We start from the raw sequence: 25900 nt of genomic DNA, 5'->3' as shown, positions 1-25900 counted from the left end.
ATGAAATTTTGATAACGATTGTAACCTGCAGTCATAGAAAACATATTAGTTCTAAACTGTTATGGTGTAGCAGTATAGATGTTTTGGGGTACAACATCTTGATTAAAATACATTCAAAACAGTGATGCTAAAGTACAGTCTGGGCACTTCTGGGAGGTTACCAAAAATCTTTCCAGAAAGTCCACAGGTGAGAACTATTTTCATAATAATATTTAGATGTTATTTGCCCCTTTCACTTTCATTTTCTCACCAGTGTACAGTGGGGTGTTCTAAAAGCTACTTGACGTGACATCATAACAGATTGAATGCAAAAGCAGATGAGTCCAGCTGTCTTCTCTTAACCAGAGATTTGCAAAAACTTTAAGCAATGTCATTCTTCTCACTGACTTTTTATTATTCTGATTAGAAAAATATTATGTTAGTTGACATAACTAGGCCAAATTCCTAACAAATGGATGCTGAATCAGTGTTTACATGTAGTTTTTAACTTAAAAGATCGTGTTAAGTTGTCCTTACACAGAGTTTGCATCAATTTGCAGTTCTGCCCTCAGTGATGAGAATACCTGTCCTTCCTCCCTCATGGTAACTTTATGTAATATCAAACTTTTAATTTTTATCTATTTACTAGGTGAAAAATTGACAATATCTCATTTGGGGAGCTGTTTTTTATTTTTAATCATCAGATCTTTCTTTTAAATACATATACAATTTTCCTATCTGTCTTCTCAATCTCTTGAACCCCTTTAGCAGTAGTCAGAAGATTATTAGACAAACTTTACTCAGCAGTAGTCAGAAGATTACTAGATAATCATTAACTCAATTCTAGGTTCTTCATCATTAGTTAAAATGGCAGGTTGGTATTCAAAGCTAGTTCTTGTGTCAAGGAGAAGGTATATTAACAGAACTTCAGAAGTGTTCTGCAACTTAGTTTTTAAAACATCTTTATACACAATGTGTTTGAATTTAGCTGTTTTAAATAAAATTGTGACAAAAGCTAGGGTTATCACCTCCATATTTCACAAAGAATCGTGTATGTTTTCAGTGAATTTGAGTGAATTCCTGACGTTTCTTAGTTCTTGTTGTAATAGGTATTTTTCTTGCATTTTCACGAGGATTAATGAAGCAAGGTAGTACTTTGATTAAGATCTAATAAGCTTTAGTTAAGATGATTTGGGAAATTAAATAAAATCACTTGCTTAGTCAAAACTGTAAAAATTTTGCTACTGTGTTTTTCTTTGCTTTTTTCAGTCTGCTTTACAAGAACTTGAAGAATTGAAACAAATTGTTCCCAAAGAATCCCTCGTTTACTTCTTAATAGGAAAGGTAAAGATTGGGGCCCTGGTTCTAAACTCTTTCATAACAGATACTAACTTTTAAAAAATAAATATGCTTTATTGTGCACCATCTATTGAGCAAATTCAGCTAGATCTCTGATACTATATACTCTGGAAATAAATCATGGATTTAGTTTTTGTTAACATTTAAGAAGGTGGTAGATATCCTAATGAAGAAGCAAGAGCACACACCCTGTAATCTTTCTGTAGTTTTGGAAGTATATCAGCACTTGCAGCCCAGTGACTGATAATGTCTGAGTCTCAGTCTTATGACTGAAACTACATCAAGGAAAGCCCTTAGCTTCCAGTTATCAATAAAATACTCAAACGTATCCCAAAAGAAGAAAAATAATACCATGTGTTGTCTTAGTTCAAAAAAATGGCTTGCAGAATTTCTGAGGCAAGACTAGTCAGGACTTACACACTGGGTCCCCAGAAGCCAATTGGTTAAAGTAACTGAGGATGGTGGACAGTGGTGAGAGTTGCTTTGTATAATATATGGTTACCACAAACTCAGTTGTGTCTGACTCTTTGTGACCTTTGGACTGTAGCTAGCCAGGCTTCTCTGTCCATGGGATTTTTCAGACAAGAATGCTGGAGTGGGTTGCCATTTCCTCCTCCAAGGGAATCTTCCCGACCCAGGGATCGAACCCATGTCTCCTGTGACTTCTACACTGCAGGTGGATTCTTTACCACTGAGCCATCGGGGGACAGTTACTATAACTCCATTTAAAATCAGTGTAAATAAGTACTAATTAAGCAATTTATAGTCCACTGTCATTGTTCCAAGCAGAGTGAGATATGTTGGAAGCTCACTACCTGAGAGATACAGGCAAGGAATTCTGAAAATAATACCTGAATATATTAAAAGGAACTCAAAAGTTGGTATGAATTCTTCTGTAGGATGAAAATGTCCTACTCTTCAGAATGAACTTATAACACATCAATCAGGAACCTAATTTAAATTTAAAATATTTAGGATTTTATAGATGAAGCTTACAACTTAATGAAAAATGTAGTGCTGCTGTTTATTTTTAGGTTTACAAGAAGTTAGGTCAAACGCACCTCGCCCTGATGAATTTCTCTTGGGCTATGGATTTAGATCCTAAAGGAGCCAATAACCAGATTAAAGAGGCAATTGATAAACGCTACCTTCCAGATGATGAGGAGCCAATAACCCAAGAAGAACAGATCAGTGAGTATCATCCATATGACTTAGGTCTATATGTGATTATTCAAACCAGAAAGCTAGTGAAACACCGTATCAGAGGAAACAGATACTTCTTTATGGCACAGAATAAAGTGGAAAATTTTTTGAATATTCAGAAAGCTGCCTTTTGCATAAGAATTTTATTTCTAAACACAGTAGATTTTTTATACCGAATGAAATTTTAGGGAAATTGAACAGGGTAATAAAACAACAGTGTGCATATGGAGCCAGGTATTCAGTTCTGGATCTAGTTTGCTGTGTGATTTTGACAAATCCATTGCTAATTTTCACCTGAGCTTCAACCTGTGTAACTAATGCCTGGCTTATCTGCTTCCTAGGAATGTGGTAGGGAGAGAAAAGATGATAGGTGTGACTGTGTTGAAAACTAGTGCTAAGTGAATGAATAATAAATTTGTGAACATTTTAAAGTATTGACAGATCTGTAGTAGTAGCTGTTCAAATTCTGTGTAACTCTCACATATCTAAAATCTAAATATTGTACATCTGAAACTAATATAATATTGTAAGTCAGCTGCTACTGTTAAGTCACTTCAGTCGTGTCCGACTCTGTGTGACCCCATAGACGGCAGCCCACCTGGCTCCCCCGTCCCTGGGATTCTCCAGGCAAGAACACTGGAGTGGGTTGCCATTTCCTTCTCCAATGCGTGAAAGTGAAACGTGAAAGTCATGTCACTTAGTTGTATCCGACTCTTAGCGACCTTATGGACTGCAGCCTACCAGGCTCCTCCATCCATGGGATTTTCCAGGCAAGAGTACTGGAGTGGGGTGCCATTGCCTTCTCCTATACATCAGTTAGTTAAAAGGCAGATAAATATGAATTGAGAGACCTCTGATAAGATAAACTAAGATGGCTTTGTTCCAGAAATATATTTTATATTTTTATGAACTAATAGGGACTATCCCCAAAGTGAAGTCAACAGTTGGGTGGAATGTCAGTCTTTTTTAATGTCTTAGAGGATAGTTCTAATTCTTAGGTTGAGTGCATGCTAAGTTGCTTCAGTCGTGTCCAACTCTTTGCGACACTATGGACTGTAGCCCGCCAGGCTCCCCTGTCCGTGGGATCCTCCAGGTAAGATTACTGGAGTGGATTGCCGTGTCCTCTTCCAGGGGATCTTCCTGACCCAGAGATCAAAGCCATATCTCTTAAGTCTTCTGCATTGGCAGTCTGGTTCTTTACCACTAGCGCCACCTGGGAAGCCCAGTTCTTAGGTTAGGGAATAAGAATTCATTAGGGAGAGACAGTTTTAGTAGTTAAAACTCTTAATGGTTAAATGCAATAAAATAATCTTAGACATGCTGTAAAATAAGGAACTTGAATTACATTTTATTGAAGGATATCAGGGTTTTTAAGGGCTTTTGTTTAAGGTCTTAACTCTCTGAATATAATAGTTTTCTTTACTTATTTTCATGAACTAAAAAAAATATTTTTCAGATACCTTACTGTAGACCTTTTTTTTTTTTGAAGTGGGAACAGACGAATCCCAGGAGAGCAGCATGACGGATGCTGATGACACACAACTTCATGCAGCTGAAAGTGATGAATTTTAACTTCTGGAAATCAGACCTTTACAACTGGATGTGTGACTCATGCTGACATGTTTCTTGTCCTTCCATATACTGAGTCTTCACTCTTGAGCCAGCATTGTCATCATCCATCACTTATATCCTGAGTGTGCCACTTTCATTGGACCCTGACTGTACACAGAATGAAAGGCAGTGCAATATTTAGCTGCTAACAAGACTGGCTCTTTCACCAGTATGAATGACAGTTTAGAGGGGATAGGGTGGGAAACTTTCTTTTTCTTTCTTTTTTTTTTTCTTTAATCTCCCTTTGTTGGAAAGCTATCATGGAAGGAAGAGTTATGTTTTATCCTGAAGGAACCATTAGATATGGAAAATAGTGATGAACCAGAATCTCTTGGTCGTTTTTCCAAAAATTTGTTTTTACTTGGTTCTGTTCCTGATAAACAAAGTGACTGACCTTCATTTCTAGGTTCTTCAAGAATGGTGTTAGCAAGTGCCAGATGGAACAATAAAAGACATTGCCTATAACAGAGTAACCTGATTGCCAAGGAATGTAAATTACCTTAAACTTCAGTGTCTCCCATAAACAAATGTAATCAGCATATAGGGACTCATGTAGGAATCAATATCCCTCCATAACAGTGTATACTTATTCTTGGCAAGAATACTTTAATGTCTAACCAAGAATTTTAATTTATTCATCTTGCCTCAAAGTGTTGATCATTGTTGTCTTGGTATTAACAAACTTTAAAATTGGTCCTTAACATTTTTCCTCTTCTCTTTGAGCTCTGTGGGATCACCTTTAACATTCAGAGATGATAGAGGGGTTGCCCACTGAAAAGCCAAAACAAGGCTCTTAATAACCATTTAAGTTCACCAGAAGAATCAAAATGAGAACACTAAATGGAAAGACTGTAAGAGATCATGATAGTGAAAGCCTTAATACAATCAGAATCCTACCATAACCTTGAATTTATATTTGTTCAAGACAGTATCCCTTGACTTTCCTTAAGTGTTTAAGCGAGGTGCAAGAAAGTGTGGTTACCTTTGGTGAGGTCATTTCCATTCTTTTCTGCTCTCTGCTTCAGATTATTTCCAGTAGTGTGAGTCACCAAAACATGTACTGAGAGTGATTGGGTTTAGAATATTAGAAATGTTTAGCTGCAAAAATAAAAACAAAAAACCACCCACTCTTATGAAGGAGACAAGTTCTCTCTTGAGTTTATCGTAATATAGATTGATGTCTTTGGGGAATGACCACAATTTTAAAGATCTAATTATGCATAATAAAATGGGAATTATTGGAATTTCACAGTAACCGATTTAAAGTTTTAAATTGTGTATCTCCTTTATTGTAATGTTTGAAATTTTTAGAGAAACTTTAGTTGTTAACATTTTATTAAGTGCCAATGTCAGAATATAACAAATTTATAGTTTCTTACAAATGACAGGCCTACAGTTATTGTTATGGATTATTTGATGAAGGACAAACTTATATACTGGTTACATGTATTTTGTTAGTCAAGCTGTGAAAATAAGGTGGATTACAGAAGATGTGAAAAGATTTTAGCCCATAGTCTCAGTAATTTTCTGTCATTTACTATTAATCTGCTCATTTGAATATGGATTAAAGTGCATTATAAACTAATTCAAGTCAGAGTGTTAGGTTGGGTATTGGGATGCCAGAGAGGTATTTAACAAAAATTTCCTACCTAATCTGTTTATGTGCTGCCTAAAAAAATAATTTATAAGAAAAGGAAAGATTGGGAGTAAATGAATATCATTAAAGATTCCCCAGGGCTAGCACTTGAATTCTAACAAATATTCCATTTTATTATCCACTAGTTCTGTAATATTTAATTTTATATTCTTTTATTTTTTTTAATTGGCAAATCATAAGCCAGCTATATAACAGTATCAAATATAGAGTTTTCATAGAAAGCTTTGATCTGGACTCCTTGTTACAAAGCTTGGAGAAAGCTATGCTCAGAAAACAATTTGCTGATGTATAGTTATGTTTTGTAGTAGGAATTTATGTCCTGTGCCAGAAGTAAGTCTTTCTGGTATTAATTTTGAGACCAAGAATAAAAGGATAGTTGTGGAAGGCACAGCATGGCGATGGTTGGTTGATCGATAATCAGCCCAGGATTGATCTGACTGCATTTTCCTCACACCTCTACTTTCAAAGTCATTTAGCTGTTGGAAGCATTTCCTACCTATTTACTGTTTCTGGCTTTCTCTTCTTTCTTTTTTTCGTAGTATGGGGATCAAATAACCAGAAGAAGATATGCATTTTAATCAAGCGAAATGTTTGCTTCAAATTTCAGAAGTATTTTGAAGGAAATCAGAAATACTAAGTACTTCAACATCATTTTTTCTCTTTAAGCCTTTCACACGTGTGTATACACACACACACACACTCTTGCTCAGAAGTTATGTTGTGGCAATGGATATTTTTCCCCCTTGGAAGTGGTTCTTAACTCTGGGATTTTAGAAGGTTGGAAATATTTTTTCAAGAGAACAATGGTACTCAAAATAATGAAAGGTGGTCCTACTTTTTCTGTATTTCATTACTTTAAAATTTTTATTTTTTTCCAAGAACTGCAAGTAATATTTGAACCATGCTGCTGTTGTACCTTAAACAAAAACTCAGTGATAACCAGTATTTAGTCTATTAAAAATGCTCTTTTTGAAGAAAAAAGTTTGCAAGTCTCTGTTTAGCCAGAGTATAGTATGGGTCTTCAAGAGAAATATGGTGACCTGTTTTCTTTGTGAAAACCTGGGAAAATGCAAGTGTGGGTGTGATGTGTGTGTTATATATGCATTGAAACAATGTAATTTTGTGTCTTCTTTTTTTGCTTTTCCTGACTTATTTCAGAAATTGTACAGTCTTGGGGGGGAAAGTCTTTTCTGTTAATATATTTGCAATTCATTAAAGGATATGGAAAATCCAAATAAATTACTTTTGAAAACAATTCATAATCAAGTCATTAAAGCTATATCAGAGCTGTGCCATCTGTATTTTGATAGCGAGGCACAGCAAAATAGTGAAAGATTAGTTTTATGTTCCACAGAATTCTAGGGCAATGCTTCTCTATTTTTTTACTTACACTCTCATCTAATATATATATTTATTTATTTTAAAATTCACACCCCTTTTTTAGTAGTATTTGGAGTTTCAAAATAAATATTGTGACAAAAATTGGTAACTTTAGAATGTATTTTTCCCAAACTACAAAAGCCCCTTGCCAGCAGCTGCCACTTTGCAAGTCAGCTGCTTATTTCTCAGTCGTGTGATTTCTGAAATTACTTTACAAGGGACACAAAGCTCTTTTCTAACTAGAATCCATTTTAAATATCAAGATCTGAAAGAAGTAGAATATAGAGAGCAAGTTTTACTCTAGCTTGATATCTTGTAGAAGGCTGAAGGGTTTTGCTCAGACTTGAAGAAAGGGTAGAGGTAGGGAAAAAGACATAAGTGAGGTGTGCTGGGCGGATTAGGGGATGACTCAGACCATAACCTTCCTAGGACTGGCCATTTGCTGTCAGTGGGACAGGGATAACTAGAAGTCTAAGTACGAAGTATTCTTTGGTTTTTTTAGCCTGTAATGAGTGGTTTTGTGAAGGTTCAGAAATACAGACTTTGCTAAACAGCTGTGTTTAGTGAGTTCTTGTCATGTGTCCTGTGTTACTTGCCTTGTGTACAATATTTTCAGTCCTCAACCCTATATGGTAAGTGCTACTCGATTTTGCAAAAGGAAAAGACTCTCAGCTATTAAATGGCACACCTGGACACTTGGCATTAGTGTATCTAATGAACATTTAGTTTTGGACTTCTCTGGCAGTTTGAGATCATGTCTAATATTAACTGTCAAGTGTCCTCCCTAGCATTTTGAAATTGGTATCATAGAAGTTCTGGTTTTACAGAGGTAACTTTATTACTAACCATAGATTAAAATCTGTTAAGTGTTTAATCCTTTGAGAGAGATATATATCCTGTCTGTGTACTTCTCACACTGAAATTGAAAGCTCTATCCCTTTCTTGAGTAACTAGAATTTGCTTTAAAGTAGAAAATTTTAAATCCTCGATTTTCTTTCCATTCTTACGTTTTTTTGATTACCAATTTCCCCTAACATAAGCATTCTTTTTATTTTAACACTCTGAAGATGGAATTTTCAGTTTAGTGCTAAAAGCTGTATTTGAGAAGAAAATCCAAACGCGTAATGCTTCACTGGAATTGGAATAAGAAATGAGTAAGTAACAGAGCAAACAACAATGAAGTAGAATTGAGGTTTCTAATCATGTCTTTTTAAAAAGCACTAAGCTGATGTCTAGGAAGTGTAGACTTTGCCCCTTAATTGCTGTGTGACCCTGAACAATTAAACCTTTTTTTCTGATCAGTGCAATTGTGATTGGGTGCTAAAATGTATGTCTGATAAGAAAAGTATATTGAGACTTCTAGGGCTGGAAAACAATGATACTTACCTGATAACAAATCTGTCCATCTCCCAAAATAACCATAAAATCAAGTAAAACAAAACTGTATAGGGGTCATGCCTTCATTATTAAGAAAATACTGTAACTTCAAATTACCTGTAAGAAGAGAAAGATTTCCTGTAGGGATCCTGCTATCACCATAAGCCTGTGATTGTAGAGCAAGAGGGTGGTGGGTGGGGTGCTAAGTCACTTCAGTTGTATCCAACTCTGCGACCCTATGGACGGTAGCCCAGCAGGTTCCTCTGTCCATGGGATTCTCCAGGCAAGAATACTGGAGTGGGTTGCCGTGCCCTCCTCCAGGGGATCTTCCTGGCCCAGGGATTAAATCTATGTCATGTCTCCTGCACTGGCAGGTAGGTTCTTTACCACCAGTGCCACCTGGTAACCATTAATAACAATTTCAGTTTGCATAAAAGCATGGAGACAATCCTTAGAAGAAGACACGATAAACCTAGACATCATCATAAAAAGAGACATCACTTTGCTAACAAAGATCCGTATAGTCAAAGCTATGGTTTTTCCAGTTGTCATGTACAGATCAGAGAGTTGGTCATAAAGAAGGCTGAGTGCCAGCAACTAAGCCCAAGTGTTACAACTACTGAGGCCACATTCTACAGCCACCATTCTCTTCAACACGAGAAGCCACCGCAATGAGAAGCCCATGCACCACAACTAGAGAGTAGTCCCCACTCACTGAAACTAGAGAAAGCCCACATGAATCAACAAAGACCCAGTGTAGCCAAAAATAAATGGATAATGTAAAATAAAAAGATCATTAATGTCATAAAAGATGTCAGTAGAAATATTCCAAATTAAAGAAGGCTGAGTACATGACAATTGAATGGAATACCTGACCCTAGGCTAGATTTTTGTCTTGAGATAAAAACGCTATAAAGAACATCACTAAGTTAACTGACTTATATGCAGAGTACATCATGAGAAACGCTGGGCTGGAGGAAGCACAAGCTGGAATCAAGATTGCTGGGAGAAATATCAATAACCTCAGATATGCAGATGACACCAGCCTTAAGGCAGAAAGTGAAGAACTACTAAAGAGTGAAACAAAGTGAAAGAGGAGAGTGAAAAAGTTGGCTTAAAACTCAACATTCAGAAAACTAAGCTCATGGCATCCGGTCCCATCACTTCATGGAAAATATATGTGGAAACAGTGGCTGACTTTATTTTTCTGGGCTCCAAAATCACTGCAGATGGTGATTGCAGCCATGAAATTAAAAGACGCTTACTCCTTGGAAGGAAAGTTATGACCAACCTAGACAGTATATTAGAAAGTAGAGACATTACTTTGTCAACAAAGGTCCGTCTGGTCAAGGCTATGGTTTTTCCAGTAGTCATGTATGTATGTGAGAGTTGGACCATAAAGAAAGCTGAGCGCTGAAGAATTGATGCTTTTGAACTGTGATGTTGGAGAAGACTCGAGAGTCCCTTGGACTGCAAGGAGATCCAACCAGTCCATCCTAAAGGAGATTAGTCCTGGATGTTCGTTGGAAGGACTGATGTTAAAGCTCAAACTCCAATACTTTGGCCACCTGATGCGAAGAACTGACTCACTTGAAAAGACCTGATGCTGGGAAAGATTGAGGGCAGGAGGAGAAGGGGACGACAGAGGATGAGATGGTTGGGTGGCATCACCAACTCAATGGACATGGGTTTGGGTAGACTCCGGTAATTGGTGATGGACAGGGAGGCCTGGCGTGCTGTGGTTCATGGAGTCACAAAGAGTCAGACGCAACTGAGCGACTGAACTGAAGTTAAGTGACAAATTTGGAATATGGTCGTTAGATTAAAGAATTATAAACTTACGAACTGTTAATTTATATGCTGTTGTTAGGTGAGAAAATATTCCTATTTATAGGAAATGACCACTGAAGTGTTTAGGTGGTAAAGGGCCATGATAATAATGTACCCGTGAAAGTTTCAGAAAAAGAAATAAATACACATATAACTCTATACATAGATATATATTTAATATAAAGATACATGAATATATGTTATAATTTTTCTACTTTTTGAAAGTTTGGAGTTATTTGAGTATTAAGGTTAAACGTAAAACCCTCTGGTTCATGATGTCAAGAGGTAGGCAAAACAAGTTACTGAAAGCACCACACTTGTTTAATGCAAATTGATAATCATTTTTTCCTTCAGATAGAGCAAGCAAATAGAGAAGGGTATGAATGAAAGGGACACATAATTTTTAAAAATAGTTTTGTTTATTTAACTTTTGTCTATTCTGGGTCTTCATTGCTCTGGGCTGGCCTTTCTCTAGTTGCAAGAAGTGGGGGCTACTCTGGTGTCATGGTGAGCAGGCTTTTCGTTACAGTGGTTTGTTTCTCTTGTTTGGAGCACAGGCTCTTGGGTGTGTAGGTTTCATTAGCTGTGGCTCCCGGGCTCTAGTGCACAGGCTCAATGGATGTGGCCCACGGGCTTAGTTTCTTGGCAGCGTGTGGGATCTTCCTGGATTAGGGATTGAACCTGTGTCTCCTGCATTGGCAGGAGAATTCTTCACCACTGAGCAACCAGGGGAGCCCAGGGACACATAATCTTATCTGAAGACACAATCTGTCTCTATCTCAGCCACTGCAGACTCCTCACCAATATGTCTATGGCCTCTTCCTAATGAAATTTTCTTCCTCCAATCTGTATGAGAAGTTTGGGGCCACCTAAAAAGTGAAGAGGAACCAAAAAGCCTCTTGATGAAAGTGAAAGAGGAGAGTGAAAAAGTTGGCTTAAAGCTCAACATTCAGAAAACAAAGATCATGGCATCCGGTCCCATCACTTCATGGGAAATAGGTGGGGAAACAGTGGAAACAGTGTCAGACTTTATTTTTCTGGACTCCAAAATCACTGCAGATGGTGATTGCAGCCATGAAATTAAAACTTACTCCTTGGAAGAAAAGTTATGACCAACCTAGATAGCATATTCAAAAGCAGAGATATTACTTTGCCGACTAAGGTCCATCTAGTCAAGGCTATGGTTTTCCCAGTAGTCATGTATGGATGTGAGACTTGGACTGTGAAGAAGGCTGAGTGCCTAAGAATTGATGTGTTTGAACTGTGGTGTTGGAGAAGACTCTTGAGAGTCCCTTGGACTGCAAGGAGATCTAACCAGTCCATTCTGAAGGAGATCAGCCCTGGGATTTCTTTGGAAGGAATGATGCTAAAGCTGAAACTCCAGTACTTTGGCCACCTCATGTGAACAGTTGACTCATTGGAAAAGACTCTGATGCTGGGAGGGATTGGGGGCAGGAGGAGAAGGGGACGACAGAGGATGAGATGGCTGGATGGCATCACTGACTCAATGAATGTGAATCTCAGTGAACTCTGGGAGTTGGTGATGGACAAGGAGGCCTGGCGTGCTGTGATTCATGGGGTCGCAAAGAGTTGGACATGACTGAGTGACTGAACGGAACTGAACTGAACAATCTGGTCAATGCTGGAAACCTCTCTGGAGATCTGCCATTTGTACCAAAACATTAACTAGAGGAGCTCTGGAGTTAGCATAATCAGCATAGATCCTGTGAATAATTCCATAGGCTTTCTTAAGAGCACAAACACCTTGTTTTACTCAATTTCCAGGGAAAAAAGTATCTTCCACCTTTTAGAAACTTTTCTCAAAAATGTATTAAAAAATATCCTGGTTTATAGTCTGGGAGCTTGAGTAGAATTTGTATCCTGCTGTTGTGTGAAAATTGTATAAATCTTAATTACATGGAATTGGTTCATAGTGCTGCTCAGGTCTGCTATATCCTTTTAATTTTCTTTCTATTCATTCTATTAATTTTTGAGTTTGATATTGAAATTCCAGCTAAAATTCTTATTTCATCTACTTAAAAATAATTGTAATATGTAGTGTTACTGTGTAACTTTGTTCTTTTTTCCCAAGTCTCCTGTAAACGTGCTATCACAGTTTCATAATTTTTAAAAAATATTAAAATACATATATTCAGAAACAAGTTTTACATAATTATGTTTATGACATGTTTTAAAGAACATGTTTACAGTTTGACAAAATGAAGAGGAAAAACTCAAAACAAGTTCACTTTTAGGGTAAGAAATAAATGTTAAAGGTATTTATAAGCATTGTATTGGGTAGACCTTTATAGTGGTCCTGAGTTGGGGCATGGAGACAGGACTTCATACCCTCATGTTGGATTGGATGCATACTGGCTCAGAAAGGGAAAGTGTTCTTGGATGAAGCAAGTCTTTTTCATCCTTGTAAGGGGATTTTGTATGTTTTGTTTAGCCACAAAATCCAAAATATCATGAACATATAATCAGCATAAACATGAATGAAATATTTTACTTATTTTCATGTTAACTCTTTAAAATGTGGTGTATATATTTTACACTTATGGCACAATGCAATTTAGACCAACCACACTTGAAATACTCAGCGGTTACATGTGGCTAGTGGCTACAATATTTGGCAGTACATCCCTAGACAAGTGTGTTCTTATATGTACCAGGATCTGTGTACAAAATGTAAATTATAGATTTTAAACTTATTTATTTTTGAATGCACTGGGTCTTTGTTGCTATGCACAGGCTTTCTCCAGTTGTGGCAGGCAGATTCCTAACCACTGGACTACCAGGGAAGACCCACTATAGATTCTCTAAATTACCTAAAAGTATAAACATCACGATGGTGTGATCACTCACCTAGAGCCCAGACATCCTGGAGTGCGAAGTCAAGTGGGCCTTAGGAAGCATCACTACAAACAAAGCTAGTGGAGGTGATGGAATTCCAGTTGAGCTACTTTAAATCCTCAAAGATGATGCTGTGAAGATGCTACACTCAATATGTCAACAAATTTGGAAAACTCAGCAGTGGCCACAGGACTGGAAAAGGTCAGTTTTCATTCCAACCCCAAAGAAAGGCAATGCCAAAGACTGCTCATATACCGCACAATTGTACTCATCTCACATGCTACTAAAGTAATGCTCAAAATTCTCCAAGCCAGGCTTCAGCAATAACGTGAACTTCCAGTTGTTCAAGCTGGATTTAGAAAAGGCAGAGGAACCAGAGATCAAATTGCCAACATCTGCTGGATCATCAAAAAAGCAAGAGAGTTCCAGAAAAACATCTATTTCTGCTTTATTGACTATGACAAGCCTTTGACTGCGGATCACAACAAATTGTTGAAAATTCAAAAAGAGGTGAGAATACCAAACCATCTGACCTGCCTCTTGAGAAATCTGTGTGCAGGTCAGGAAGCAACAGTTAGAACTGGACATGGAACAACAGACTGGTTCCAAATAGGAAAAGGAGTACGTCAAGGCTGTATATTGTCACTGTGCTTATTTAACTTATATGCAAAATACATCATGAGAAATGCTGAACTGGATGAAGCACAAGCTGAATCAAGATTGCTGGGAGAAGTATCAATAACCTCAGATATGCAGATGACACCACCCTTATGGCAGAAAGTGAAGAACTACTAAAGAGCCTCTTGATGAAAGTGAAAGAGGAGAGTGAAAAAGTTGGCTTAAAGCTCAACGTTCAGAAAACAAAGATCATGGCATCCAGTCCCATCACTTCATGGCAAATAGATGGAGAAATAGTGTCAGACTCTATTTTGGGGGACTCCAAAATTACTGTAGATGGTGACTGCAGCCATGAAATTAAAAGATGCTTACTCCTTGGAAGGAAAGTTATGACCAACCTAGACAGCATATTAAAAAGCAGAGATGTTAATTTGCCATCAAAGGTCCGTCTCATCAAGGCTCTAGTTTTTATGTATGGATGTGAGAGTTGGACGATAAAGAAAGCTGAGTGCCGAAGAACTGATGCTTTTGAACTGTGGTGTTGGAGAAGACTCTTGAGAGTCCCTTGGACTGCAAGGAGATCCAACCTAAAGGAAATCAGTCCTGAATAATCACTGGAAGGACTGATATTGAAGCTGAAACTCCAATACTTTGGTCACCTGAGGCAAAGACCTGACTCATTTGAAAAGACCCTGATCCTGGGAAAGATTGAAGGCAAGAGGAGAAGGGGACGACAGAGGATGAGGTGGTTGGATGGCATCACTGACTCGATGGACATGAGTTTGCGTAAACTCTGGGAGTTGGTGATGGACAGGGAGGCCTGGTGTGCTACGGTTCATGGGGTAGCAAAAAGAGTCAGACACAACTGAGCGACTGAACTGACTGACTGATAAACATCCCAAATGTCTTATCACCAATAAAATTATAAATAAATGATGATATAATTCAAACAATGAATTGGTATAAACTAGAATTAGACACAAAAATATAGATGAATTTTACAAACAAAAATGTAAGAAACATTACAATACATATCACTACTTGGTAACCACCACAGTGGTAATTGTTTTGGGCCAGAATGATAAATAAATGCTAAAACTAACAGGCAGAAGTTTGATGAGAAACAGGCTATGTGCATAGTGTCAAAGTCCCTTCCCACTAGACATATTACTTTTCCCTCACAATTAACAACTTTAGAGTGGAGAATCTTGGCAGATGTCACCTTAACCATGTGATCAAAATTAGTAGCAGTTGGACTTCCTGGCAGTTCTGTGATTAAGACCATGTGCTTTCACTGCAGGGGAAGTAGGTTCAATTCCTGGTCCTCAAGCTACACAGTGTGGCCAAAAAAAAAACATCAGTGATGGGACGTGTAGATACCATGTGCTTCCTGATAGCATCATTTCTGGATATGACATTCCTGCCAAAAATGCATTACCTGAATGCAGTTATGAGGAAATACCAGACAGACTCATTCTGAGGGACATTGTACATAGTAAGTAACATGTAATCTTCAAAAGTGTCAAGGTTATGAAAGATAAAGACAGACTAAAGAATTCTTCCAGATTAATGGAGACTAAATTGATAAGGAAAGGCAGTGTGTGATGCTGGATTGGATCCTGGTCCAGAAGGTTTTTTGTTTTTGCTTTTTTATTTTTTTAATATTATTTTCCTGTAAAGCACATTCGTGAGACAATGGCAAAATTTATTCAAATTTTGGTCAACAGATTAAAAATGCTGTCAATATTAATTTCTTGATTTGGTAAAATAACTGTCCTATGATAGACGAGAATAGGCTTATTTATAGGAAAAACAAGTATTTAGGTGTAAAGGGGACATTATATCTGCAATTTGTTCTGGAACAGTTCTGAAAAAAAAATGCTTTATGTATGTGGAGAGAAAGAAAATTATAGCACATATCTTTAATTTATAAAGTTAGTATGTTTTAATATATCAATTTTATAAAGTGAATATGTTTATAATATGACTAATCTAAATGTTATTAGTCAATTATATTTCATTTTTAAAATATTTTGGTGAATTGATAATTAGGTTAATCAAGTTAGTCAGCTTATAGTTCATCTAGGGAGTTAACCTAGAGCCAGATGTGAGAGAGAATAAAAGTCATGGTTACCTAGGAGACCAAAGTAAAAGACAACTGCAATGTCAGAGGTATCCATTATCTTTACAAGGTGGGCACAGCATCACTGACTCAATGGACATGAATTTGAGCAAATTCTGGGAGATGGTGAAGGACAGGGTAACCTGGCATGCTGCCATCCATGGTGTTGCAGAGTTGGACATGACTGAGCAACTGAACAACAAGAGCAAAAAGCAAATCTGGGTCAAGCTCAGCTGAGATAAACCCCCCCTTGTTACATTGCCTTGTTCAGCTTCTAGAAAACTACATCTTCTTGCAAATTCCACAAGTCTCTTGGATTAGTCCTGCTCTGTCACTCAGTCGTCTGTGACCCTGCGACCCCATGGACTGCAGCACACCAGGCTTCAGTGTGCATTGCCAACTCCCAGAGCTTGCTCAGACTCATGTCCCTCAAGTCGGTGATGCCATCAACCATCTCATTTTCTGTCTTTCCTTCTGCTCCTGCCTTCAATGTTTCCCAGAATCAGGGTCTTTTCCAATGAGTCGGCTCTTCACATCAGGTGGCCAAAGTATTGGAGCTTCAGCTTCAGCATCAGTCCTTCCAATGGTTATTCAGGACTGATTTTCTTTAGGATTGACTGCTTTGATCTCTTTTCAGTCCAAGGGACTCTCAAGAGTGTTCTCCAGCATGATAGTTAGAAAGCATCAATTCTTTGGTGCTCAGCTTTCTGTATGGTCCAGCTCTCACATCTGTGAACGACTACTGGGAAAACCATAGTCATGTTTGACTATATGGACCTTTGTTAACACGAAAAAGAACACGATAGTTCCTTGAGGGTCTGGTGATTAAGGCTCTGAGTTTCCAGTGCAGGGGGCACATGTTCGATTCCTGGTTGGGAAACTAAGATTCCACATGCCATATGGCAATAGCCAAAAAAAATTTTTTTTTAATTTTTAATTAAAAAAAGTTAAAGAATAAGACAGAAGTTGTCCTTGCTTTAGAGGACACTTTATTAGATTATGAGGTTTGTGTAGTTGAAGACACTACTGGGGGAAGCTAGAATTCTCACAGCTTCCCCTGCTGTTCTACTCCATCTTCATGTATTTTTAAAAAGCCTTTTTTAATTAAAAAAAAATTAAAGAAGAACAAGACAGATGTTGTCCTTGCCTTAGGGGACATTATTTATAAGATTATGAGGTTTGTGCGGATGGAGACAATACTGAAGGGAGCTAGAATTCTCACAGTTTCCCCTGCTGTTCTACTCCATCTTCATGTATAATCTCTTCCTTTTGGAGTTCACGCCATCCAGCCAGGAGACCCTGTTCTCCACCTCAACTCACCATTCAGCAACCTTCCAGCCATTCCTCCATGTTAACTTATGGTTTGGATACACAGACTTGTATCTTTCTTTCCATCAGCTCAGCTAGCTTAAGCACACATGCCTCTTCTTCCCTCCCTTTTTTCAATTTGAATCACCCTTGAATCTGTAGCAGCCTCCACCTACGACAGAGAAAGGGAGCTTCGCCAGCTGTGGACCTGCTTCATCTCTCAAAGTCCCACTCTAGGATTCAGTTCTCTGATTTCGAAACTTAACCCCTTCCAGCTTTCTTCCATTTCCTCAGTTCTTCCATGTCTGGAGGCAAAATCCTATTAATTTTTTTTAAAAACCCATCTTGAGTTTGCTTCCTTCCTAAATAATCTTGGATGTTGGCTTTAAGATCATTTAATCTGGGTAGAGTTGTGAAGTGGTGTCACAAACTAGAAGGCCTCAAAAAAATCAAGTGATGCAGACCCAATGTCTTACTCTGCTGAGGCTGCCATGTCAAATATCAGGCTGGGTGGCTTAAGCAACAGAAGCTTATTTACTCTCAGTTCTGGAGGCTGGAAAATCCAAGATCAAGATTCTGAAATGTTTTGTTTCTGGTGAGGACTCTCTCCCTGGCTTGTAGATGGCACCTTTCTGCTGTGTCCTCACAAGACATGGGAAGGGAAATGAAGAGAAAGAAAGAGGGAGAGACAGTGTGCCCTCTGGTGTTTCTTCTTATAAAGACTCTAAACCTATGGGATCAGGGACCTTCCTTTATGACTTCATTTAACCTTAATTATTTCCAAAAGAGACTCTGTTTCCAAATGCAGTCACCATAGGTGTTGGGGCTTCACCATGAATCTTGGAGAGATGCAATTCAATCCATAGCACCTAGGTATTAAAGATGTTACAGGGTAATTTCCTGGGGTCCAGTGGTTAAGAATCTGCCTGCTAATGCAGCAGACACAGATTCAATCCCTGATCCACAAAGATCCCACATGCCTCGGGGCAACTACTGAGCCTGCATCTAGAGCCCTCAGAGCCGCAACTACTAAAGCCCACACTTCTAGAGCTGGTGCTCTGCAGCAAGAGAAGTCACCACGATGAGACGCTTGTATCCCACAACTAGAGAAAGACAGCATGCAACACTCAGCACAGCCAAAAATAAATAAAATTTTAAAAATATATATTTTTAAATGTTCCAGGGGATGGTAGGGACTGTGACAAACTAGAGAAGTATAAGCCTAGTCTATAGTTGTCACTCAAACCTGGAAGATGTTGTCAAATAGCAGAGGCCCTTAATAATAACTGTGCCATGGAATGCTTTGACAATCTCACTAGGCCTATGAACCTCTTCTTAAACTAACATTTTAGATGCATAAAATATTTTAGAATACATACATGAAACAAAATCTGAATAGAAGAAAACTGTCAAGAAAACAATAAGGAGCATCTAACGAAAACTCAGTTAATAGCATACCTCATGGTGAAAGACTAAACATTTTTCTTCTAAATCCAGGTACAAAACAAAGCTGCCCACTCTTACCACTTCTATATTGTACTGGAATTCCCAGTCAGGGCAATTGACATGAAAAAGAATGAAAAGGCATCCAAGTTGGAAAGAAGGAGGTAAAATTATCTTTATTTGCAGATGACATGGAGGAAATCCTAGAACTACTAGAACTAATAAACGAGTTTAGCCAGGTGGTAGGATATCAGATCCATATACAAAAATCAATTCTGTTTCTATGCACTTGCAATGAAAACCTGGAAATGAAATTAAGAAAACAATTTCATTTACAGTAGCAGCAAACAACAGCAACGAACCTTAGGAAATAAATTTAACCAAAGAAGTGTTAGATTTATTCACCGAAAACTACAAAATATCAGCAAAGATGGCAGTAGCAAACTCTAACAATTTGATCCTCCACAAAAGCAGTGAACACTGGCAGAAACTTTCAGATTCAACATCATTGGAACTCTGAATACTAAAAGTTTACAGTAACCAAGGGAGTGAGTAATCAAGAAAAAAACAGAGGGATCTTGGTAAGAGAGTTTTGTGGTGTTTCAACTTACTCTAGTCCCATCTTTCTCTCTCCAGCTCAGCATTGGTCTGGAAAACAATGGCTTGCATTGCCAGTATAGGATCCTAGTACCAAAGGGAGAAAAATGAAACTTCTCAAAGAACTGCGGTGTGGGACTGCCCTGTGGTTAAGACTGGGCTATATGTTAAGACTGGGACCACTGGTGTGGTCCAGTGGTTAAGACGCTATACTCCCAGTGCAGGAGGCCCGGGTTTGATCCCTGGTCAGGAAACTAGATCCCACAGGCCACAGTAAGGACCTGGAACTACCAAACAATTATATAATTTTTTTTTAAGTCCTATTGAAAAAAAAAAGATTCCACACTTCCATTACAGGGGGTATGGGTTCTATCCCTGGTCAGGGAACTAACATCCCATGTGCAGTGTTGTAAGGTCAAAAAAATAGATATATAGAGAATTGTTTAAAAATTATATTTAAATATATATGTATATATATATATATAAACTGTGGTTGTTTGTTTTTTAATTTTTATTGTAGTATAGATTTACAATGTTGTGTTACTTTCTACTGTACAGCAAATTGATTCAGTTATACATATACATATAGCCAGTTTTTTTTAAAGATTTTTCCCATATAGGTCATTATAGGGTATTGAATAGAGTTCCCTGTGCTATGTAATAGGTCTTTATTAGTTACCTATTTTATATATAGTGGTGTGTATATGTTAATCCCAATCTCCCAGTTTATCCCTCCCTCCTTCACCCCACCTCCTGCCCTGGTAACCATAAGATTATTTCCTACCTCTGTAGCTCTGTTTGGTTGTCTGTTTTGATTGCCCAATGACTCGCTGAAGGACTAGCTCAAAGGGCTTGCCTTTATTTCTCTAACTCAGAACTCTCCCAAAGTGGAAGCAGCTATCCAGATGTTAGCCAAAAACATTTAAAGACAAATGGATTAGTTTCTGCCACCTAGGTCAAATGACAAGCCAGGACAAATAAGACATTATTTTATTTCAGGTCCTTGTGATTTCTCAGGGGGTTTCTGCAACAGCCTCTGAACTGTTCTCCTGGGATTCCAGCCTTGTGTCTCTGAACAATTTTTCATATGGCATCCTGAGTGATTTTTGTAAAAATGTAAATGTGACTGTATATTTTGCAAGCTTAAACTCCTCAAAAACTCTCCATGTGGGCTCCTGCACAAGGATGACATGCAAATTTGCCAAAGGTTCCTTATTTTTGAAAAAGAATGTAAATATATGTATATATTTACATATATCTTCATTTTAATATATGTATTATATAAAAATAATAAATATATATGTGAATATATATGGGGCTTCCCAGGTGGCTCAGTGGTAAAGAATCCTTCTGCCAATGCAGTAGGCACAGGAGATGCAGTTTCAATCCATGGGTCAGGAAGATCCCCTGGAGGAGGAAATTACAACCCACTCCAATATTCTTGCCTGGAAAATCCCATGGACAGAGGAGCCTGGTGGGCTGCAGTCCATGGGGTTGCAAAGAGCTGGACACGACTGAGCACACACACATAAACACATATGTGCAACTGAATCACTTTGCTGTACAGCAACACAAATCAACACAACATTGTAAATCAACTATGTTTCAATAAAATAAATTTTTAAAAAAGCTCTCCGTGTACCCAAGGGTGAAGTCTACACCTCTCAGTATAATGTTCAAGGCTATCTGGCTATCTGCAGGTTGATCATGTCTTCTCCAGATCAGTGGTTCTCAGAATGTGGCCTTTAGACTGACCACACTGGTCACTCCTATCCACTAAATCAAAATCTCTGGGGATGGAGCCCAGGAGGCTGTTTTAACAAGAGTGGATTCAACGAACGTGGAAGTTTGAGACCACCATTCCAGATTAATTAATGTCTTTGGACTTTCTTTCTTGGACCCCATGCTTCAGCCATACTGAATTATCAGTTTCTGGAAAGTGGTTGCTGTCTCTCATCTTGTGAGCTTTGCTCCCCCTGTGCTTCCCCCCTTCCCCCACCTCCCCCAGATGCTTCCCTCTGTCTCAGCCTTTATTCCATCCTAAGGCTTTTGTCTGTTTTTGTCTGTCTTCCCCACTGCCATGTAAACTTTGAAGGCAAAGTGAAAGTGAAGTCGCTCAGTCGTGTCCAACTCTTCGCGACCCCAAGGACTGCAGCCCACCAGGCTCCTCCGTCCATGGGATTTTCCAGGCAAGAGTACTGGAGTGGGGTGCCATCGCCTTCTCTACCAACACTTAACTTTCAGCTTCCTGATAAGCAAGGAAGGAGCAAGAAGAAAAGGAACTCTGGGTTGCCTTGTCTGTCACTTCCTTCTATGTCATCACTTTTAGCGTAAGTGATTGGCTAATAAGGAGAAGTAACACAAGTAAGAAATGATATGATGTGGTTCTTTGATCGTCCATGTTTCTTAGAAATCCACTGTTGGGGCTTCCCTGGTGGTCCAGTTTCAATGCAGGGGGTGCAGGTTTGATCCCTAGCTGGGGAACTAAGATTCCACATGTGTGGCCAAAAATAAAAAGTTTATAGAAGAAAACTACTATCTGCTTTCTGGCTTCAGAGCAAGCTCTAGGTCAAATGGAAAGCATGGCCTCTCAAGGCTTATTCAGTCACCTCTCAGGGCTTATTCAGTCATACATGTAACACACTTAACTTGTATACCTTGTACTCATTGGCCGAATGTCCCACGTATTGCGAGCCCTCCAGAATTCTATGCTCATGGAACATCACAGATGCTATTTGTGAGTGAGGTGACAAGGAATTGTAACACCCAACTGCTCTGAGCTCCTCTGCTCATGCATTGGCTTCATTGCTGCATCAGACTTCACCTACAAAAGTCAAGTTCAGAAGTGAAATTGTTCAGAATTTCAAGAGGCAACAGCAAAGCATGGGGCCCTTTTGAGTGTGGAGCCCTGTGTGATTGCACAGGTCATATGCCCATGAAGATAGCCCTGGTGACGAAGCAGATGCCAATCATAATTTATTCAACCACTGCTATAATGACATGCATTTAAGTTTTATTCCCCTCATCTTTCTATTACAAACTGTTTCAAAACCAGACCAATAACCATGTATATGCAGATTATCTAAAAACGTGTAAGTAGGGAAATGTTTGTTATACTTTTTTCATTTTGTTTAATGTGCTCTGACATAATCTTAATTATCTCATTGAGATGCAAGCCTTCTTTCTCATGAGTAATTCCACAGTAATAATAAACAGCCCCTGGGTTTTCCCTGGTGATCTAGTGGTTAAGAACCCTCCATGCAAGGCAGGGAACGTGAGTTTGATCACTGGACAGGGAACTAAGATCCCATTTGCCACAGAGCAACTAGAGAGCCCACATGCTGCAACTACTGAGCCTGCACCCCACAATTAGAGAGTCTGTACATGGCAATGAAAGATCCCACGTGATGCAAATAAGATCCAATGCAGTCAAAAAATAAATAAGTAAATTAATATTAAAAAATAATAAAGAGCCTTATGTTCCCAGACTTTTCATAGAATGGAGAAGATAAATTCTAGAGCATGAAGCAGTGCCTGCCACATACATAGTAGGTGCTCAATAAATATTTGAGGAATGAATGAATTCCTAGGGATGGAATTGCTAAATTAAAGATTATTTGCATTTATAAATTTGATGGCTATTACCTAATTGCCCTCCATATATATTGGAACAATTTATATTTTCTCCAGTGATACAAAAAATGTATTTCTCCTTTCCATTGCTAACACAATGTGTTAGCGTTATCATCATGACCTGTTTGTATCTCAGTGGAGTTTTTTTCTTTTATTTTTTCAGCCATGCCATGTGGCTTGTGGGATCTTAGTTCCCCAACCAGGGACTGAACCTGGGCCCCTGCAGTGAAAGCTTGGAGTCCTAACCATTGGACTGCCAGGGATTACCTCAGTGGAAGTTTTATGTCTTTTCATAAAGTTGAGCATCTTTTCATTTATTTAAGAGCCATTTTTATTTTCCTTTTTGTGAAATTTCTGTCATATTATTTATCCATTTTTTTCTACAGAGATTAAAAAAAAATTTTTTTTAACTGAAGGATAATTGCCTTACAGAATTGTGTTGGTTTCTGCCAAACATCAACATGAATCAGCCATAAGTATATATATGGCCCCTCCCTCTTGACATTTCCTTTGTGAAATATGCAGTCAGAAAAACAAACAAACAAATAAAAAAAAATATATATAAGTTTGGGAGTACAGTTAAATAAATAGTTACAGAGCAAATACTTGTGTACCCATCACCTGATCAAAAAGAACACTGCCAGCCCCGAAAAACAACCCCCTACTCCCAAACAAAATTCCTTCTGCCCCTTACTGGCTCCCTTGACTTTTGTGTTCATTTTCTTCTTTTTCTTTATTTTACCTTCTATCTATGTATCTCTAAAGAATATAGTTTAGTTTTGCCTGCTTTTAAACTCTATATAAATGGAGTAATACTATATATATATATAGCATCTTGCTTTTTTGTGTGTTCAATGTTACCTTTGTAAAAAATTATTCGTGTTGTTGAATATAACCATAATTCATTAGTTTTCATTGTACAAATATATTGCAATTTAGTCATTTTATGCTTGGTAGACATTTGGGATGTTTCCTTTCTCTGTGTCACTGAGGAACAATGCTGCTATGAATATTCTTGTACAGTCATCCTGACCCTTAAAATTCTGTATTTCCTAAATATGCATGTAGTAGTCAGACTGTTCCCATAGAGTATTTATATCTTAACTTTTATTAGATTATATCAAAGTCTTTTCCAAAGTTGCTGTACCAGTTTATGCTCCCACCAGCAGTGTATAACGATTGTTAGGCTTTATTTATTCATTTGTAGGAAGTCTTTATAAACAGCATTATGGAAATTAGCCCTTTGTAATATGAGTTGCCAGACCTTTTTTTCCCCAAGTTTACAATCCCTTTAAAGAGGCACTGAGGCTATGTCCCCCTAGAGGGATGAAAATGTAACTGGAAAAAGTGGAGTATTCTAACTTTGCAGCATTTAAATGAAAAGCAGGAGTCTGGGCTAAACTTATCACTCTTAATTTGCTACTGTGGTGTTGGAGAAGACTCTTGAGAGTCCCTTGGACTGCAAAGAGATCCATCCAATCCATTCTGAAGGAGATCAGCCCTGGGATTTCTTTGGAAGGAATGATGCTAAAGCTGAAACTCCAGTACTTTGGCCACCTCATGCGAAGAGTTGACTCATTGGAAAAGACTCTGATGCTGGGAGGAATTGAGGGCAGGAGGAGAAGGGGACGACAGAGGATGAGATGGCTGGATGGCATCACTGACTCGATGGACGTGAGTCTGAGTGAACTCCGGGAGTTGGTGATAGACAGGGAGGCCTGGCGTGCTGCGATTCATGGGGTCGCAGTCGCAAAGAGTTGGACACGACTGAGCGACTGAACTGAACTGAAGTCATTAATACAAATAATCTTACCGGAAAATTTCATGGAATGTTCTTGAAAATAAGACATCAAATATAATAATAGAGATAGTTTAAAATTGAGGGTTTAGCCTGTGTCGGGCACTATTTTCAATTCATTATACATATTAACTAAGTTAATCCTCATGAAACCCCTAGGAGGTAGGTATTGTTTTTTGCCTCATTTTACAGAATTATTGAATAGATACTAAATTGCAGATGTTTTCTAGGGTTGACTTGAACAATATTAGTAAATTCAAAGATTCTTTCTTAATTGATAAAAAGATGTTTTCTTTTTGTAATTTGTTTTTCCTCTTGGTAATGAATGATGCTGTTTTCCCCATCTTTTTCGACCTGCAGTATGCCTCACAGCTTTCTCTCTCTCTCTTTTTTTTTGAAGACAGGCAAAGTGTATACATATATCTTTCCTGCAACCCTCGCTCACCACCCCTATTCTTAGATATCAGACATCTTCAGGCAGGACTGGGAACTAGAGGGTGCTTGGAGCAAGTGGGGAAGGGTAAGAGAGACACAGGTGGGGTAGAGGGAAGCAGGGTCACATCCCTGTATGGGTGTGTGGAGGGGATGATTTCTTTCAAATTGGGTTTCTTAACCTGAAATCCATAGATTAGGAAATCCATGAACTTGGATAAGGAAAAGTAATGTACCTTTATTTTTGCTAAAGTCCAACAGAAAATTAGTATTTCCCTCAACTATAAATGGAGATAACAAACCAAGTAGTGTTATCAGTACCTGTGATCTTGTCACCAGTAGAAATCACAGGTGTTTTCTTATGATGGTTTTTGTGGATATCTTGAAATATTATTTTTACTCATTTACTACCTCAGAATTATGGTGGTCTTTAGTCTCGCCACTAGATCTTAGTATTTAATGGATTTAATATAAAGCACATATACCACTACGTTATACTTTAAAAATATTCTGAAAATTGTATTTTAATATAATTTGTTCCTTTGAGTTTCTGGGTATATTTGTTATATATTTAAAAACATTCTTAGAAGGGTACATGGTATGAAAAAGTTAAGAACTCTGCTTTTTTAGTATTCTCTTGGCTTTTGCTCTTGGTTTTTTAATTAAAAAATTTTTTTTAATTGAAGTATAGTTGATT

The 25900-nt window shown here is 38.0% G+C and overlaps 1 protein-coding gene across 7 annotated transcripts in view; it reads left to right on the top strand.

Moving 5' to 3' along the window:
* The window catches only part of CDC27 (cell division cycle 27), a 55250-nt gene extending 48186 nt beyond the window's left edge, over positions 1–7064 (top strand). For 5 of the 7 annotated variants that reach the window (XM_069541654.1, XM_069541653.1, XM_069541652.1 and 2 more), the window contains 3 exons: positions 1249–1323; positions 2373–2529; positions 4031–7064. In XM_069541654.1, coding sequence (XP_069397755.1) covers positions 1249–1323; positions 2373–2529; positions 4031–4113 — 315 coding nt within the window. In that variant the 3' untranslated portion in view covers positions 4114–7064. Of the gene's footprint in view, positions 1–1248; positions 1324–2353; positions 2530–4030 lie in introns of all 7 variants that reach the window. The other 2 variants (XR_011246809.1, XR_011246808.1) reach the window with 1 other exon arrangement.
* Positions 7065–25900: the final 18836 nt, after the last annotated feature.

The sequence above is a fragment of the Ovis canadensis genome, chromosome 11 (assembly GCF_042477335.2).
Source record: "Ovis canadensis isolate MfBH-ARS-UI-01 breed Bighorn chromosome 11, ARS-UI_OviCan_v2, whole genome shotgun sequence".
Classification (NCBI taxonomy): Eukaryota; Metazoa; Chordata; class Mammalia; order Artiodactyla; family Bovidae; genus Ovis; species Ovis canadensis.
This window is presented reverse-complemented; position numbering and strand designations above follow the sequence as displayed.